This window comes from Eptatretus burgeri, chromosome 16, assembly GCF_056783735.1.
Source record: "Eptatretus burgeri isolate ZD-2024b chromosome 16, Ebu_testis_v1, whole genome shotgun sequence".
Taxonomy (NCBI): Eukaryota; Metazoa; Chordata; class Myxini; order Myxiniformes; family Myxinidae; genus Eptatretus; species Eptatretus burgeri.
In genome coordinates, this window is record NC_140976.1 from 20,067,825 (window position 1) to 20,083,350 (window position 15,526).

The 15,526-nt window shown below is 46.3% G+C and overlaps 2 protein-coding genes across 8 annotated transcripts in view; one reads left to right on the forward strand and one right to left on the reverse strand.

Moving 5' to 3' along the window:
* Positions 1-669, reverse strand: part of NPAT (nuclear protein, coactivator of histone transcription) — an 87,862-nt gene extending 87,193 nt beyond the window's left edge. For all 4 annotated transcript variants that reach the window (XM_085860688.1, XM_085860684.1, XM_085860683.1 and 1 more), the window contains exon 1: positions 261-669. In XM_085860688.1, the coding sequence (XP_085716814.1) occupies positions 261-645 (385 nt within the window). In that variant the 5' untranslated portion in view covers positions 646-669. The remainder of the gene's footprint in view (positions 1-260) is intronic.
* On the forward strand, positions 605-14,972 carry KBTBD3 (kelch repeat and BTB domain containing 3). Of its 4 annotated transcripts, none has more exons than XM_085860689.1 (6): positions 605-814; positions 1,666-2,160; positions 4,257-5,445; positions 5,727-5,900; positions 12,751-12,939; positions 13,472-14,972. In XM_085860689.1, exons 2-6 carry the CDS (start codon positions 1,925-1,927, stop codon positions 13,556-13,558), a joined length of 1,875 nt encoding a protein of 624 aa, XP_085716815.1. In that variant the 5' UTR covers positions 605-814; positions 1,666-1,924; the 3' UTR covers positions 13,559-14,972. The 4 variants fall into 4 exon arrangements, with proteins under 4 accessions (XP_085716815.1, XP_085716817.1, XP_085716816.1 ...); XM_085860691.1 differs by having other exon boundaries at positions 605-798; XM_085860690.1 differs by lacking the exon at positions 605-814 and adding an exon at positions 822-1,028.
* The last annotated feature ends 554 nt before the right edge of the window (positions 14,973-15,526 follow it).

The window sequence follows — 15,526 nt, forward strand, 5'->3', positions numbered from 1 at the left end:
GTCCACCAGGTAACGGTCGAAGAAACACGAAGTTTGATATTTTTCGACGTATTAAAGGAAACATTGAGTAAGTAAATGTCTAAATCGACATCCACGCCTCGTTCTGCCCGTGTTTGTTGTGTCTGGGAGTCCTTGGACCGTTGTGAACACCTCGTTCCGACGACTAATTGAACGCCTCTCAAACTATAGGATTGTAAAATTGAAATCCTTTTGTTTACACTTCTTATTCTCACTTCTTGTTTTAACGGGGATATCCTCACCAGCCCGGCTCCTTCCACCAAAAACGGGTTTTTTTTTCACTTCTTTCCCAATGTTTGTCCAATGTTCGGATTTGATAAAGTCCAGACATCTGATCTCCAATAACGAGTGTCCAAGAGTCCTGGTGACGTCACCTTGGCGTGACGTCAGACCGTCAGACTCACTGGGAACCACTGGAAAGTCAAAATGATGTCTTGGTCCGAAGATCGATCTGCGTCGGCGGACAATTCGAACGGGAGCCTTTTCTCCACGAGCCGAACACCCGTGTGAAGGAAACTGCATCGCTCCATTTGGTCGCGTCTCATTGGCTCGCGCCCCTGTGGGCGTGGCTTGGGTGGCGCGTGACGCCACGCCCTGTGCAGACCTTCCCGACGAGTCGCTGTCCATCCTTGCCTGGTGCTGAAGTTATCACAAGGGGTCTCGCACCAAAATTGATGTCTCCGCGTCCTCATGGATCTCGCCACGCGTGTTCTCTTACAGGCAGACGACGACGACGACGTAGCGTGCCGCAGTGGCCATTGCCGGCTGCGGGTTTCGACGGTGAAAGGGCGTGGCGGTGCGTCGGGACGAACCGCTTTCATCACCGCGTCCGTATTGGCTTATATATGCGATTAGAGTATATAACGAGCTTATGTAGAAGAGAGCGAGTCCATTTCTCTCCTCGCTCGCGAGAGGTACACATCCATCCGGTGTAATGTGACCGTTTTCACGCGGTGTGACGTTCGCCGGTTGAGTGGCCTACCGAAGGCCTATTGAACACGGAATGATAGGTAGGCCCGAATGCGGGTTCGGTTGGAAAAGCTTCACCTTTCGGGGCTTCTGGATGTTCTCTTTATTTGTTTATTGCGGAATCCATTTTTATTCATTCATTTGTATTTCCGCTCATTCCATTAGCCCGCGTTGATGACACAAGCAGAGGCTGGGGGGGAGGAATGGGGTCGCGGTGTGCTAGTGAAGTGCAAAACCCCATTTGATTGTGAACGTAGATTGGTTTGCTCCTTCAATTGTTAGTTTAATAACGCGAGGGAATGGATTTCTGTGTATAAGCTAAAGTAAAACAACCAGTCTCTTATTATATTAGTCCCTTACCCGTTTCACCGGAGGGGACGATAGACTTTGCTGTCTGGCTGCACGTACGTCTGTCCTACCTGTGGTTTTTCCGAACTTTTTCCCATACCCTTTAACATATTCAACTGAAACTTGGTACGTGGCTTTATTATGATAAGTTACAGAAAAAGTAAGAGTTTCAGGACGTTTTGTCAATTTTTCGCAGAGTTATGCACTTTTTGGACTTAGAAAATATCACATCGGTAGGGGGACATGTACTGCAAAGCAATGCTCGATCTTGTTTTCATGAAAATTTGGTCCAATAGGGAATGTTTGAAATCATTTCTCTTTACTTTGCAGCAACTCACAGCAATGGAAATGGTGAAGTCCTGAATTTGCTCGTGGGGACCACCTTGAAATGGTTCACCTGATTTACAGGTTCAAGGGTGGTCAGCAAAGACCAAAGAAAGCCAAGACGCCTGCACGAAAGGACCTGCCGAGTCGAGCGCCTCAGTTAGCCTCGCAAAATGTCGCTTTCAGTTAGTCAATGAGTTGGACGATAACGTTGGAGTTTGCAGTGGAGGAGACCATCGAGGATAGACCAATTGTCGTATAGACCATGGCTTACTGCAACGGTACGATGGATTCATCACTTTCGCCTTTTAATGGAGCGTGTTCAGAGGAGAATTCGTGCACGGTTGTGTCCGTGCGGGTCGAGTCGCACGGGGAGGCTGTACTTCGTGCTCTGCAAGCGTTTCGAGTCCAAGGGCACTTCTTCGACTTCACTCTTCATGTTGCAGGCATATCGCTGCCCTGCCACCGTTGTATTCTGGCAGCCAGCAGTGACTTTTTCAGGTAGGCATCTGTCATTCGATATCATCGTATGATTTATGGTAATAAATAAATAAATAAATAAATAACGGGAACCTGTGATAAGATGTGCACGTGACGCTTTGTTCCATGATACAACATGGCAGCACCAAAAAATTTTTTTTACCTATTTCCATAATTAAACAGTAAAAAGATGTCTACCCAGGTAAATAGAAGAGTCACGGTCAGTAGGTCTGAGGAATTGTGGGAATAAAGCAAGATACAGACTGGATATTTAAAATTACATCATGTGGTTTTTATTCAACAAAGGCCTTCGAGGATGCAGCTCCTCTTACTGTGTGCAGCATTCTGACATTCACAAGACAATGTACATGTACGAAGCGTGTGATCAAAATATTCTCAGAATGACAAACACAATGAGAACAGCACTTATTCTTCTCACCGACCCAACACATCCACCAAGTTTGGTCATAATCCGTTCACAGCCTTTTGAGATATCATGCCATGTATCGTTTTTGGCCCGATCTCTCAATGGTGAAGAATCACTTTAAAAATTCCAGTAGTCGGATCTGGATCTTCACCAAAATCGAATCAGTTTGTCCTTGTCGCATACCCAATATGCCCACCAAGTTTCATCCGGATCCATTCACAACTTTTTGAGGAGGAGGAGATTGGGACCATACTGTGCAGAGCATTGGTGCTGCTTAAGTAGTCTCCTTGGCTATTGGGCACAATCCTGGACGGGTCGCCACTCAGACACAGTGTACCAGGATGCTGGCACTCATTTTGCCAACCACGGAAGGATGACAGGCCGAGTTAACCCCACCTGGTATTACTTTAACAGCTGAGCGGGATTCAAACTCAGGACCCTCGGATCCAAAGCCTGCCATCCTATCCATTAAGCCAACACCAGGCATCCAACTTTTTGAGATATCGTGCTATATATCGTTTTTGGCCCTATCTCTCAATGGTGAAGAATCACTTTAAAAATTCTAGCAGCCGGATCTGGATCCGGATGTTCACCAAAATCTAATCAGTTCGTCCTTGTCACACACACAACCTGCCCACTAAATTTCATCCAAATCCATACACAACTTTTTGAGATATCCTGCACACAGACAGATAAACAGACAGAGAGGGGTGAAAAGATAACCTTCACTTTTGGTGGTGGAGGTAATAATAAGTTAATAAGAAGAGTTCCCTTCCAAGGAACTTCGACGCAGGAAGAGGTCATTAAGCCCATCAAAGCCTGCACTATTATTACCAACATCGGGTTGTTTGTCGGTGCTCTATCCTTTTGAAATACCAAGCATCAACCAAGGAAGCAGCACGTACCATTATCAAATTAATGGTACTAGTGCAGTGCCTGTTCGAAATGTGCAAATCCATCATTCCAGCAAGTCTTTACCAAAGAATCTTGCTGCAAATAATAGGCGAGCATCTCTGGCTTCATCTGTCTCAGCTGCATGGCACCTTGCCTTGTGCGCAGCGTCGCATGGCAGGCGTGCATCTCGTGCTTCGTCTGACTCTGTTGCACGTACACGGTGCATAGCCTCGCGTATTCGCTCCCGCTTAGCACGGTTATCTTCAGACATGTTTGAATCAGTGAGTTTGAATCAGAACAGTTTAGTCAGAATAAAGTACAGAATAAAGAAGAAAACTATTTTTGGAATAAGTCAAATTTTAATAACTACGGTATTCAAACGTGGGCATTAATATTTTCAAAATAGTTTTTAGCTAAAAAAAAAGTTGTCAAAAAAAAATTTGACTGTACTTCCTTGGGTCCCCAGCAATACACCAGCTAAGTTTGAAGTAGATCGGAAGAACGGTTGTCGAGAAAAGTGATTAACAGACACAAACACACACACACACACACACACACACATACAGAGATTTCCTCATTTATTAGTTACATGATTCTGCCAGGGCTCCCAGAATCGCAGCGCATGCTGCAACCATTCGGCCACCGAGGCTGGTTGAACGAGAAGGGGCATGTGCATGGAACACATGGGTCAAAAAATTCTGCCACATTTGCATGCATAAAAGGATGGTCCCTAAATGCTCTCTTCACAACCTGCCAGTTGCCTTTAAATGACTTATATTCCCTGACGCGTGTGCAGGGCAATGTTTGAGCTTGACATGCGAGAACGAGATGATGGTGGTGTAGTTCTACCTGGTCTCTCACCCACTGCGCTGCAGATATTTCTAGATTTTGCCTACACGGGTTGTGCAAAGATCACTGAGCATAATGCGGAGTCAGTGTTTCAGACTGCTGCCTTCCTGCAGGCCCCAGCACTCTTAAGTGCTTGTGGAGACTACCTAGCTGATCGCATTGATGCTGCCAACTGTCTTCCTCTTCTAGCCTTGTCTGAAAGTTATGGTTCTTCCACTCTGCACCGCCGAGCTTCTCATTTTGCTGTAGCCCATTTCACAGAAGTCGTAAAGAGTCCCGAGTTTGTTTCCCTCTGTCAACTGAAGCAGCTTCTTCGATGCCTCTCTGCGGACGACCTAGCCATTAAAGATGAGATGGTGGCCCTGGATGCTGCACTGTACTGGATCCAACATGATGCTGCAGCTCGCCTTCGTCATCTTCCTGCACTTTTAAAACAGGTTCGCCTCCATCAGATACCCAAGAAGTACCTCCAGGAGTCAATAAATTCTGGAGGCCCTTTGTCTGAACCAGCTGAAGGTTCTGACATTGCAGTTAAGGCCTTTGAGGAGTTAGACTGCTGTGGTGGATTGTTCCATAATGCACGGCCTTCTACAACCAGGAAATACATATTTGTGCACAAGACAGATGGGCCCATCGATGGTGGGGTAACACTTGGCACATCTGCAATACGACATACCTTTTGCTATGACGTTGAGCGTGACTCATGGAAGGAGCTTTCCAGAGTGCCACTGGTCGACTTGCCTGGGATGAGCCTGGCACCATTTGCAGAATCAGTGTTTGTAACTGGTGGATGTCGTCAAGGGTGTTGCCGTCCCGTACGCCTGCACATATCTCAACCGTGGCATGAGGCAACGGCTGATGCTTGGTTGTACAGGCCAGGCCGAGATGGAGAAGAGGTGGTTCCTGCTCCATCAATGCTTCAAGCCCGCACAATGCATGCATCGGTAGCTGCTGGGCGAGAACTATTTGTGATCGGGGGAAAGACTTGCGGACCACGTGAATGTGGAAGCCTGCTTGCCGTAGAGGCTCTCGACCCTGTAAAAGGTGTCTGGACCACAAAGAGTCAACTTCCACGAGGAATCTATTATCCAGAAGTGGCTGCTTGCAGAGATGTGATTTATGTACTCGGTTCCAGGGTAAGGATGTGCTGAATCAGGATACCACAAGATGTAATGAAGTTCTTAGCACACGAGCAAACTAGCACTGTCATAATGCATGTACAAACAATCATTGTAGAATAAAAATTTAATCGTGGATGTGTTATTTAATTATGAAAATCTGCAACATATTCTCCATTATTTATTTATTTATTTATTACCAGATGATGGATAAAATGTAGTCAAGTGATCTGCTGAGTGAAGAAATCTGATTTACATTCAACACGTAATCATCTATTACTTTACCTGTTAACTTTCAGGTGGAGACGTCCGACCTGTTTAACCCCTCGCTGGACTGCTTCCTCAGCTACAGTGTGTTTGCTGACCAGTGGACTGAGCTCGTGGCCGAGTTTGGACATTTCTTCCACGCGACCCTTGTGAAAGCCGTGGCTGTGCACAGCACCCTGTACATCTGCGACCTTTCAACTTACAAGGTTTGTGGACTGTGTGACGAGTTTGATTCATACAAAAAACACACACACACACACACACACTCACACTCATGAATTGTACATTAAACGTATCTGAAGCTCCATGGCTTGTGCACACAATAAAATACAAAACAACAATAATGCTTCAAGATTATTTTCAACCTACTTTATATAGCATGGATGATAAGCTGTGAATTTTTCTGGCAAATAATGTCATTGCCTTCATGTTGAATGACCATTTGTCAATAAATGGGGGTTCACAGCTTTCTCGGACAAGTTTTTTTTTTTTTTGCATACAAAATCAAGGCTCGTGGAAGAGTTATAACACTGAACAGAACAGGATGCAACAGTACAAAATTACCCCCGTGTGGGGGTGACGGTCATCTCTATAATACCATAAGTTCTCAATGTTCAGTTATGACGAAGACTACTGCACTGCGCAGTCAAGCTGCACAGTTTGGTGAAAGATGACTCGGCATTTTGGCGCGTGTGCGCACGAAATTATATTTTGAAAATAAATGCCGACGTTTACATTTCGGGTTTTGAAACTTTTGCACCTTCGGCGGAAAATGTATAAATATACAAGGTCAGCTGCTATGCAATGACACCACTCACTAACTTTTACCATGCCCAGTAGAGAATATATAGCCTCCTGAAGGTAGGGCAGTTTTTGCCAACTTTGAAGTCACGCGACGCGAAAACGAAAGCGAATATCGAAAATCGGGCCCAACCAAATTTAGATATTGTCCCATACATTCATATGCCACAATCAAATTCAAGATCGCTTGAGAAATGTAGGAGGAGATAGATTTTGAAAATCGTCATTTTCGTATTTTTTGCCAACTTTGAAGTCACGTGACACAAAAACGAAAGCGAATATCGAAAATCGGGCCCAACCAAATTTAGATATTGTCCCATAGATTCATATGCTACAATCAAATTCAAGATCGCTTGAGAAATGGCGGAGGAGATAGAATTTGAAAATCGTCATTTCGCAACTTCAAAGGCCTCGTGACCTTGACCTTCGGTGACCTTGAAAGTCATACCATCGTGTACGTCTCATCTACCTCTATCAGGATCACTAATGACCAGATCTCCCGCTTCAATTTCATTGTGAACGGATGGACGGACGGACGGATCGAAGGACATCGATACGCATATTATTAGGTCATGCTCGAAGAGATGACCTAAAAAGGAAACTCTCAATAAGGAAAAACTGGAAATTTGGAAAGAACAGGGCTTGGTGCCAACATTTGACCTTGACATCTTTGCACTGCTATAGGCCCTTCTGGCTTTGCAGTCATTACATCGTCATGACAGTTTCATCACCGTGTTTGTCCAGGTCGTAGAACTTCAATCATCACATCCATAGAACCTCTGGCTGCTCAAAATAACGGTGACGCTTCCTGGTTGTTTTTGGTGGGGCGAAACACAATGTGTCCATGTGTCAGATGACACTTGCGGGTTTCAGATATATGATGTGGCATCCTCACCAATCACAGTTACAGGTGTATCATTAACCAGTATATCAGACGAAAGGCTTCAAAGTCACAAAGTGTATGGGACAGCAATGTACTGCCCTGACAATTCTCAATGAAGGCGAAACTAGCTGGTAGCTTAACTATTCATCTGCTTGGTGACAGCATTTGACCTAAACATCAATCCACTGCTCGAAGCCATTCTGTATTTGCAATCATGACAGTGTTTGTCCAGGTCGGAGAACTTCAATAATCGCATATATATATATATATATATATATATATATATATATATATATATATATATATATATATATATATATATATATATATATATATATATATATATACATATGTATATTGTTACGGTGCCGGGGTCAGCCGCGAACCGACCGTTCTGAACGGAGCCACAAGTCGAGTCGGCCCGACCAATCGCCCGGAATATAGATCGCCGCCCGGATAAGTCCGAGCGATGGGTCCTTGTACAAGAACCGAAATACGCCAATGGGCAGATCACGTGGGGTAGGGTCGATTGTCAATCTTCAATGTATCTAAATACCCACGTGATCCAACTACCGGGATATTCCACCCTCGACGGAACTCGTACGGAACAAACCGCCGAGGCGAGCCTGTCCCGTGCACGATTCCGAGCGGCTTAATCGCCGAGAACCGTCGGTCCAAATGTCCCCCTTTTACAGCAAACCAATGGCTTTCTAACTCCCAACACACGAAATGCTCAGTCAATGAGAGAATCGACGCGACGAGCTGAAAACATTTAACAATTGGGGTATTTATGAATAATCATGGGGAACTAGGGAAGCACGTAAGAGCAGAACTATACCGACTTTACGAAATGCAAAACAAAGATTTACAGCACACGAAGCACTTAACAATTTCCTACTTATTAGACGGGCCCATGGACACACGTACGCACACACACACACACCCAAGAAATGGTGGCAGAGGCCTTTAATAACGAGCTCCAGCTCGGAGGACAGGTGAGCTGAAACCCAGAATCTATCTCAAACCTCTCCACCTCGTGTGGTCTTCAAGTTGTTCGGACCCGGGCTCCAGCGAGAGCGAGCTGGACCCAATCGCCGTTAGCCGCGATCCTTCATGAGCTCCCGCGAATCCTCCCGCACCTCTCAAAATGTGCTGGTGAGACGAGGCACCGATTCTTCCCGTCGTTGCGTCGCTTCCCCGAGGAACCACCTCCAAGAAGAGGTCGATGAGTCGCACCAAGCCGGGAACCAAGATGGAGAACAAAGAGCTCCACGAACCGAGAAGAAGAAGAAGAAGAAGAAGAAGAAGAAGAAGAAGAAGAAGAAGAAGAAGCCATCACTCGCAGCTCGAGCCAATCGACCAGCTCAACTCTCCTCCAAGCAAAGCAGCTCGAAGCAAAAAGCTCTCCCAAGCCAAGCAGAAGCCAAAGCTCACGAACCACCAAAGCAAAAAGCCTCCTCCCGAGCCAGGCCTCAGCCGAAGCTCACTGAGTCAGCCGAAGCAAAAAGCTTCCGAAGGCCTCAACCCTAACCCAAGCCAAACAGGACACGAAGGTCTGTTGAACGACTACTCTCTGCCGAAGCAAAAAGCTTACTCCTCAACTCCTCCTCACGAACAAAGAAAATATCTCCTCTTATCCTTCTCCCACCCTTCCCCCGCTCCCGGCGTGACTCATGACTCATGCCCTCGTACTCCATCCCCTGCTCAGCCACGGGTAGGAGGGAGTTGTTGACATCATGAGTCACGGGACGGCAGGGTTCTTCTTGCTCTTCACAGAAGAGGGGGAGGGATGTCTCCATTGTTCGTTCCCTAACTATCAAATCGATCCGCAGCGCATCTAATCGATTTCTGAACATTCAAAGAATGGAATGTGAGCTATCTCGGGAACAAGCACTTATCGACATAGTTGACTAAAGGAACCTGTATGTTGTGTGCAATCAAATTCCAAATTCGTAACAATATATAAATATATGCGATTATTGAAGTATATACTGTATGTGTATTGTTTTAGCAACCCGATTGGTCCGGAAACGACCAAATCATGTCGCCAGTTGGATTCGACACCCCAAACCAGGGTTACAGCCCTTAAGTCCCAATATCTCATCAAAGTACACAAAACCAACCGAGGGTGACGTGCTTGTACGGTGCGCCAGTCAGATGTATAACTGAGCGGCTGGTTATGACACACAGTATGTTACTTTATGAAGTGCTAATCGCTTTTATCCAATTATGCACCTTAAGGGCACCGATCATGAAAACTCAACCACTCTTACGGCAAGAATAGAGACAAAGCAGGAGTAGCAGTTCATGGGTTGTTATTGAAATAAAAACCACAGAAATCGTCAATTATGCTTCAGTCACATTTGGCTCGGCGGCCTTAGGGTCTAAAAAATCAACGGCCACTAGCAATTATAGGGCGGCCGCAGTATTTCCACGGTCACACAATGTAGCAGTCACATATGTTTTTATTTTTTGGGTAGCCGCACGGGGTATTTAGAAATTGTGGAGACCAAAAACGTGGGGGTGCCGTACGGTCTTTGATTTGATGTCGCACAGTGACCTTAGTGCGTCCCTGCGGCGGCCATAGAATTTTCAAGGCAGACGCAAGGTAGCCTCAAGGTGCCCGCAAGGCGACCGCAGGGGGGCCTAAGGTGAACGTGCGGCCAGACGGACGGTAACGAGTGGGTATATATACCAATCCTTTTTCATATGTATATCATATCTCATATCTGTCATATAGATTGTGGACCAGGTTATATACAGATGGCGCTGGTTGTTCGTCAACGGCAGAGGCTGGGCTACCTGCGCATGCAGCTGAGGCAGGTGCATCGAGAGCGAGATTACCTGATTTCCCTTGTTCTTGGTTGATCGCTTCTTTGGAGACATGGTGATGTGTCTGGTCTGAGCTGCTGGTGAAATGTGATGATGTGTGTGGCAAACACCTACACTCCGATCTCTACTGGTAGCGCACGGTGAACGCACGGTCGATGCAGACTGCCACGGAGGCCGTACGTAGAACGCATGGCGGGCATAGGGGAACCGTGCGTCGACCCTGCGTTGCCCGCAGGTAGTCACACAGACCGCAAGGCCACCGTACGGTGAACACAGGGACGCCTTAGGACTACCCTACGGCGACCGTGGAAATAGTGCGGCCGCCATAATTTTTTGGGGGTTGGCAAAATTCATTTTTCATTGATAAGAGCCTACGGCAGCCGCACGAATAACGCAAGCCCACCATACGCCCTACGTAGGTCGACGTGGAACACATCTACGTCATGGCTACGGCTTGTCGAATCGCTACAGCCAACGTAGAAATGAAAAAAGTTATAACTCCGTGCTATAATTCCACGGATACCCCTACGGCCTGTAAAAGATAGCCATACGCCCTAGGACCACCCTGAGGCCACCTCAGAAACTCTGCGGCCGCCGCACGTTTCTGTCAATTCAGGGGGGGGGGGGGTACGGCCGCCGTATCCTATCCGTAGAGCAAATGTGACTGTGGAGTCAGCAATTCACAATAAACAACAAACAATATCCCCCCCCCCCCGCCCCCCCAATTACCCACAGCACGATCCCAAGCGTCACAGATTTCTTACCAGTTCTTATCTTCAGGCCCGTTCACTCACTTGATAAGAACACAGTACAGGGAATCGAAATAACAAACAATACCGAGAGTTCCATTTTAAACCCCGAGACGAGCTGTGCAAGAGTCCGAACGCAGAGTTATCAGTTGCTCTCTGGTGCAAACCACCGTAAAATCTCCTCAAGCTCCGTAACTATGGTTTCCTCAAAGCCCTCTTCACTCTGGGGATTAAATGTTCGCAGCTCCGGTACTCTCAGCCGCACACATCCAGACACCCAGGTGCTCTCCTTCCTTTCCACCAAACGGCTGTCTCTCTCAGCTTTTACGCCTCTTCCAGTGCAGCTGTAACGGTCAACTACTAATATCGGTGTGAGACCTCCAAATCGCTCCCTCTCTTTCCGACCACCCGCGAGATCAACCGATGAGCCCCATGTCCGGCCGAATAAGCTGTCATGGTGGTGCTCATGGCCGGCTGTTTCAATGCAGATTCATCACACCTGCACATTGTCACGTGCTCTTTGTTAAGACATGTAAACAGAGGATAAGAACATGAAAAATTTACAGACAGAGGTCTTAATAGGGGAGGACAAAACAGTTGGGTAAGGAAAACAAACATCTCGCTGTACATACGCAACACATATCTATTGAGCAAACAGAATGGCACACAAGAAATCACAAATGCTCTGAAATAACTATCATTCTATTAAACAGTTTTATTAACCCTTAAAGATCATTTGCACACAAAATATATATATATATATATATATATATATATATATTTACTTATATACCCTCCACCCCCCCCCCACCCCAACGCTGTCTTCTCGTGCTGTCCTTATCCCAACCCCCCTTCTCCACCAGACAACTCTGGAGGTCGAGGAGAGGAAAGTGTGTCAAAGAATGAGCCAATTAGCCAAATGAACGCTTTCAGAAAAAAAAAAATTGTGTAAAATTTTTTTTAGCAGTCGGAAATACTGCTCAGATCAATTCAGTTTTTATAAAGCAATGAATTCCCAGATCATGGCAGGATAGCCGAGAAGTACGCATGCTCGCTCTGAGCTGTCTCGTCTGGGTTCATATCCCGACTCAGCGACAAAACTGTCATCCCGGTGTTGCACAGGCAGGGTGATTCATCAATGTGGCGGCCATCTCTTGGATGGACGTTCAGCTGGGCGCCACATCTGCCAGAATCCCCCACTACTCCTCCTCTCCCTCCATTCACTCCCCCCTCTCCTCACTCCCCACTTCCTCTCTCACTCTGCCTCTCACCCCTATCTCACCCCTCTGCCTCTCTTTCCCCTCTGCCTCTCACCCCTTCCCGCCCCTCTGCCTCTCTCACCCGTATCCAACCCCTCTGCGTCGCACCCCTTCCCGCCCCTCTGCCTCTCTCCCCCCTCTCCAACCCCTCTGCCTCTCTCACCCCTATCCAACCCCTCTGCCTCTCTCACCCCTATCCAACCCCTCTGCCTCTCTCACCCCTATCCAACCCCTCTGCGTCGCACCCCTTCCCGCCCCTCTGCCTCTCTCACCCCTATCCAACCCCTCTGCCTCTCTCACCCCTATCCAACCCATCTGCGTCGCACTCCTTCCTGCCCCTCTGCCTCTCACCCCTATCCCACCCCTCTGCCTCTCTCACCCCTATCCAACCCCTCTGCGTCGCACCCCTTCCTGCCCCTCTGCCTCTCCCACCTATCTGTCCCACCCCTATCCCTCTCTGGATCATATTTGCTAGTGTGTAATATATACATATAAATAAAGTTTGTGTGTTTTCCTGTTTCTCTTCCTCAAGGTATATAGCTTTTGGCCAGAGAAAGGCAGTGGCCTTTGGAAAGGTGAAGGTTCATTTGAATGCGTCGGTTTTAATGCCGGGGCTGTGAGTGTGGGCGAGAGCATTTTCATGTTGGGAGGAGACTACTCACCAGAGGAAGTGACGGACGAAGTTCAAGTATACCACAGGAGCAGCTCCAAGTGGGAAGAGGTGACTTCATTAAGCTGGATTATTTTTGGGATTTATCTTTTATGATCTCACGTGATGTTTCATCCTCAATTTCAATTTCGCAGTCTTGTGACACCAGTCTGATTTCAGACTAGTTTTGTGTTGAGTTGTAACTGGGCTTGCAGGATGTCCTAGAGGTACACACACTCACCTCTGAGCCTTCTCGCCGAGGTTTGAATCTCACCCCAGCTGGAAACTGTCACCCTGGTGTCTCACAAGCAGGGTGAGGCATCAATGTATCGGCCATCCCTCTGGTGGACGTTAAATTGGGTGTCCCATCTGCTAGGATTAGTTGGTGAATGTTAAAGATCCCACGGTGTCCTTCGAGAAGAGAAGGCGAGTTATCGTTGGCATTGTCCATGGCCAAATGACAAGCTTCGATTTTAATCTACAGAGGGTGTTGCATCAGCGGCACAGCCACACCCTCAGGCAATGACGCTACTCACAGCCATGTGATGCATGCGAAAGAATAAGGACAAGGGTAAACCACCTCCCATCTATGTTGCCTTTCCAGGTGTCGCCGATGCCACACCCACTCACCGAGTTCCACTGCGGCCTTGTTCAATTCCCTCGACATCGTGATCCCTGGAAATCACTGTGACATAACAAGCCACTGTGACGTATTCTCAAACTCACTTCATTGCGGTGGAATGGACAGGCTCACCCACCTTTCCAGCTGGAAGATGAATACTCTTAAGGGTCTTCATTTTATTTCTTACACAGCACCCCCCCCCCCCACCATTTTCCCCCTGATGGAAGGAAAAAGTGTCTAATTGAGAAAAAAAAAGAGGAGGGGTGATAGGAGAAAGAAATAGAGGTATGCGGAGTGGGAAGAGTGGCTAAAGAGGGCAGGAAGGAGTTAGGTGTATGAAAGGAAGGAAAAGTGGCATTGGATGGAGGGTAGCAGAGTGTGTGTGTGTGTGTGTGTGTGTGTGTGTGTGTGTGTGTGTGTGTGTGTGTGTGTGTGTGTGTGTGTGTGTGTGTGTGTTGTGGTCAAAATGCCATCTTTGTGTAGCTAAGATATACGGCCCCTCATTTTATAATTAAACGTTTCAGAACCTCTCTGAGATCAATCTCATGCCTATAAAAAGTCATTTCACTCTAAATATGGTTTGATGGATGGTTTCATAATTGGCAAAAACTGAAAAGGAGTTCAAGAGCAAGCTGGGACCATCATGGTGCTTTGACCTTTTCAAACATTTGTGCAATCATCTTCGAAAATCGAGCTATTTTTCATGGATAAAGGCCTTGCTTTGGTTATTAAGTAAATGGATTGACAATGATAACTCTGCTGATGACGTGCTTGTCATATACGAGACAATAATTCCTATTTTGTCCCGAGTAAACAAGGGTGGAGAGATCACTGTGCTTTGCATTTATTGATGGGAAACACTTTCTAAGCACAAGCCAACAATTTCTTGTGCATAAGATCTTGTTAACACATCTATTGTGCCGAACCACACAGCCCACCATGTGATCGCATCGTTCCACGTATACGCATTTCGCTATTTCATGAACCTCACCTGATGTAGTTAAGGATGTGTATAACTTTAACAGCAAAGCAGTTTTCACAAGATGTCAGGTTGTTTATCATAAGGACAGGTGGTCCTGCGGTTACCACCTGGTTGGTGACATTGCATGCACCGTCTGTGTTTGCTTCCGTCACGACGTCGTCGTGGCAACGTTGAACAAGAGGAATGAGTTGACAAGCTATAGTTATTGGAACACAAGTAATTTCATTGCATTCAATATATGCTTAATTGTATGGGAACAACAGCTTCTGAACAAATTGCTTCACCAAGTCATCCTCCAACTCAATAATAAAGTTTCGCTCATTTATGATGACAACAGGTAAACAAAAGTTCCGCCATCAAATCACCCTCTGGAGTGCTGCACATTTTCTGAAATCGAATGTACTGTTTTTGTTCTCAACTTGAACCATCCTCGTAACCTTTTTCATACTCCAGTGAAGATGAGCAAATGAAATGCTGCCTGAATAAACACACGATATGCTATATCCAATTGCATTGTTAAATTACATGACAAGAAACACCTGATCCTTACGGGAGTGGCAAAGGAGGGGAGGGGAAGGGACTTCATTTTGTGTTGTGTTGAACAACTTCCGAGAGTTTGATTTTTATTACCTCTGGTGCTGAAGGTGGACGGAGGTTATGCTTTCACCCCTGTCTGTCTGTCTGTCTGTCTGTCGGTGAGCAGGATATCTCAAAGAGTTACAGACTGATGACAACAAAACTTGGTGCACAGTTTCGGTGTGTGATTAGGACGAATTCATACGATTTTGGTGAAGATCCGGATCTGGATACGAGTATTTTATTGATTTATTTGTCTTAGTGATTCTTCACCATTGAGAGATAGAGCTAAAATCGATATGTAGCACAATATCTCATAAAGTTGTGAATGGATTGAGACGGAACTTAGTGGACGGGTTGGGTGTGTAACAAATACAAATTGATTCGATTTCGGTGAAGATCTGGTTACGAGAATTTTTAAAGTCATTCTTCACCATTGAGAAATGGGCCAAAACGATATAGAACGATATTTCAAAAAT

Excerpts from the sequence above, each read along its gene's own strand:
- KBTBD3 (XM_085860689.1), top strand. The coding sequence starts at position 1,925 with ATGGCTTACTGCAACGGTACGATGGATTCATCACTTTCGCCTTTTAAT. Across the intron at positions 5,446-5,726 it reads TTTATGTACTCGGTTCCAGG|GTGGAGACGTCCGACCTGTT; the intron begins GTAAGGATGTGC and ends GTTAACTTTCAG. Across the intron at positions 5,901-12,750 it reads GCGACCTTTCAACTTACAAG|GTATATAGCTTTTGGCCAGA; the intron begins GTTTGTGGACTG and ends CTCTTCCTCAAG.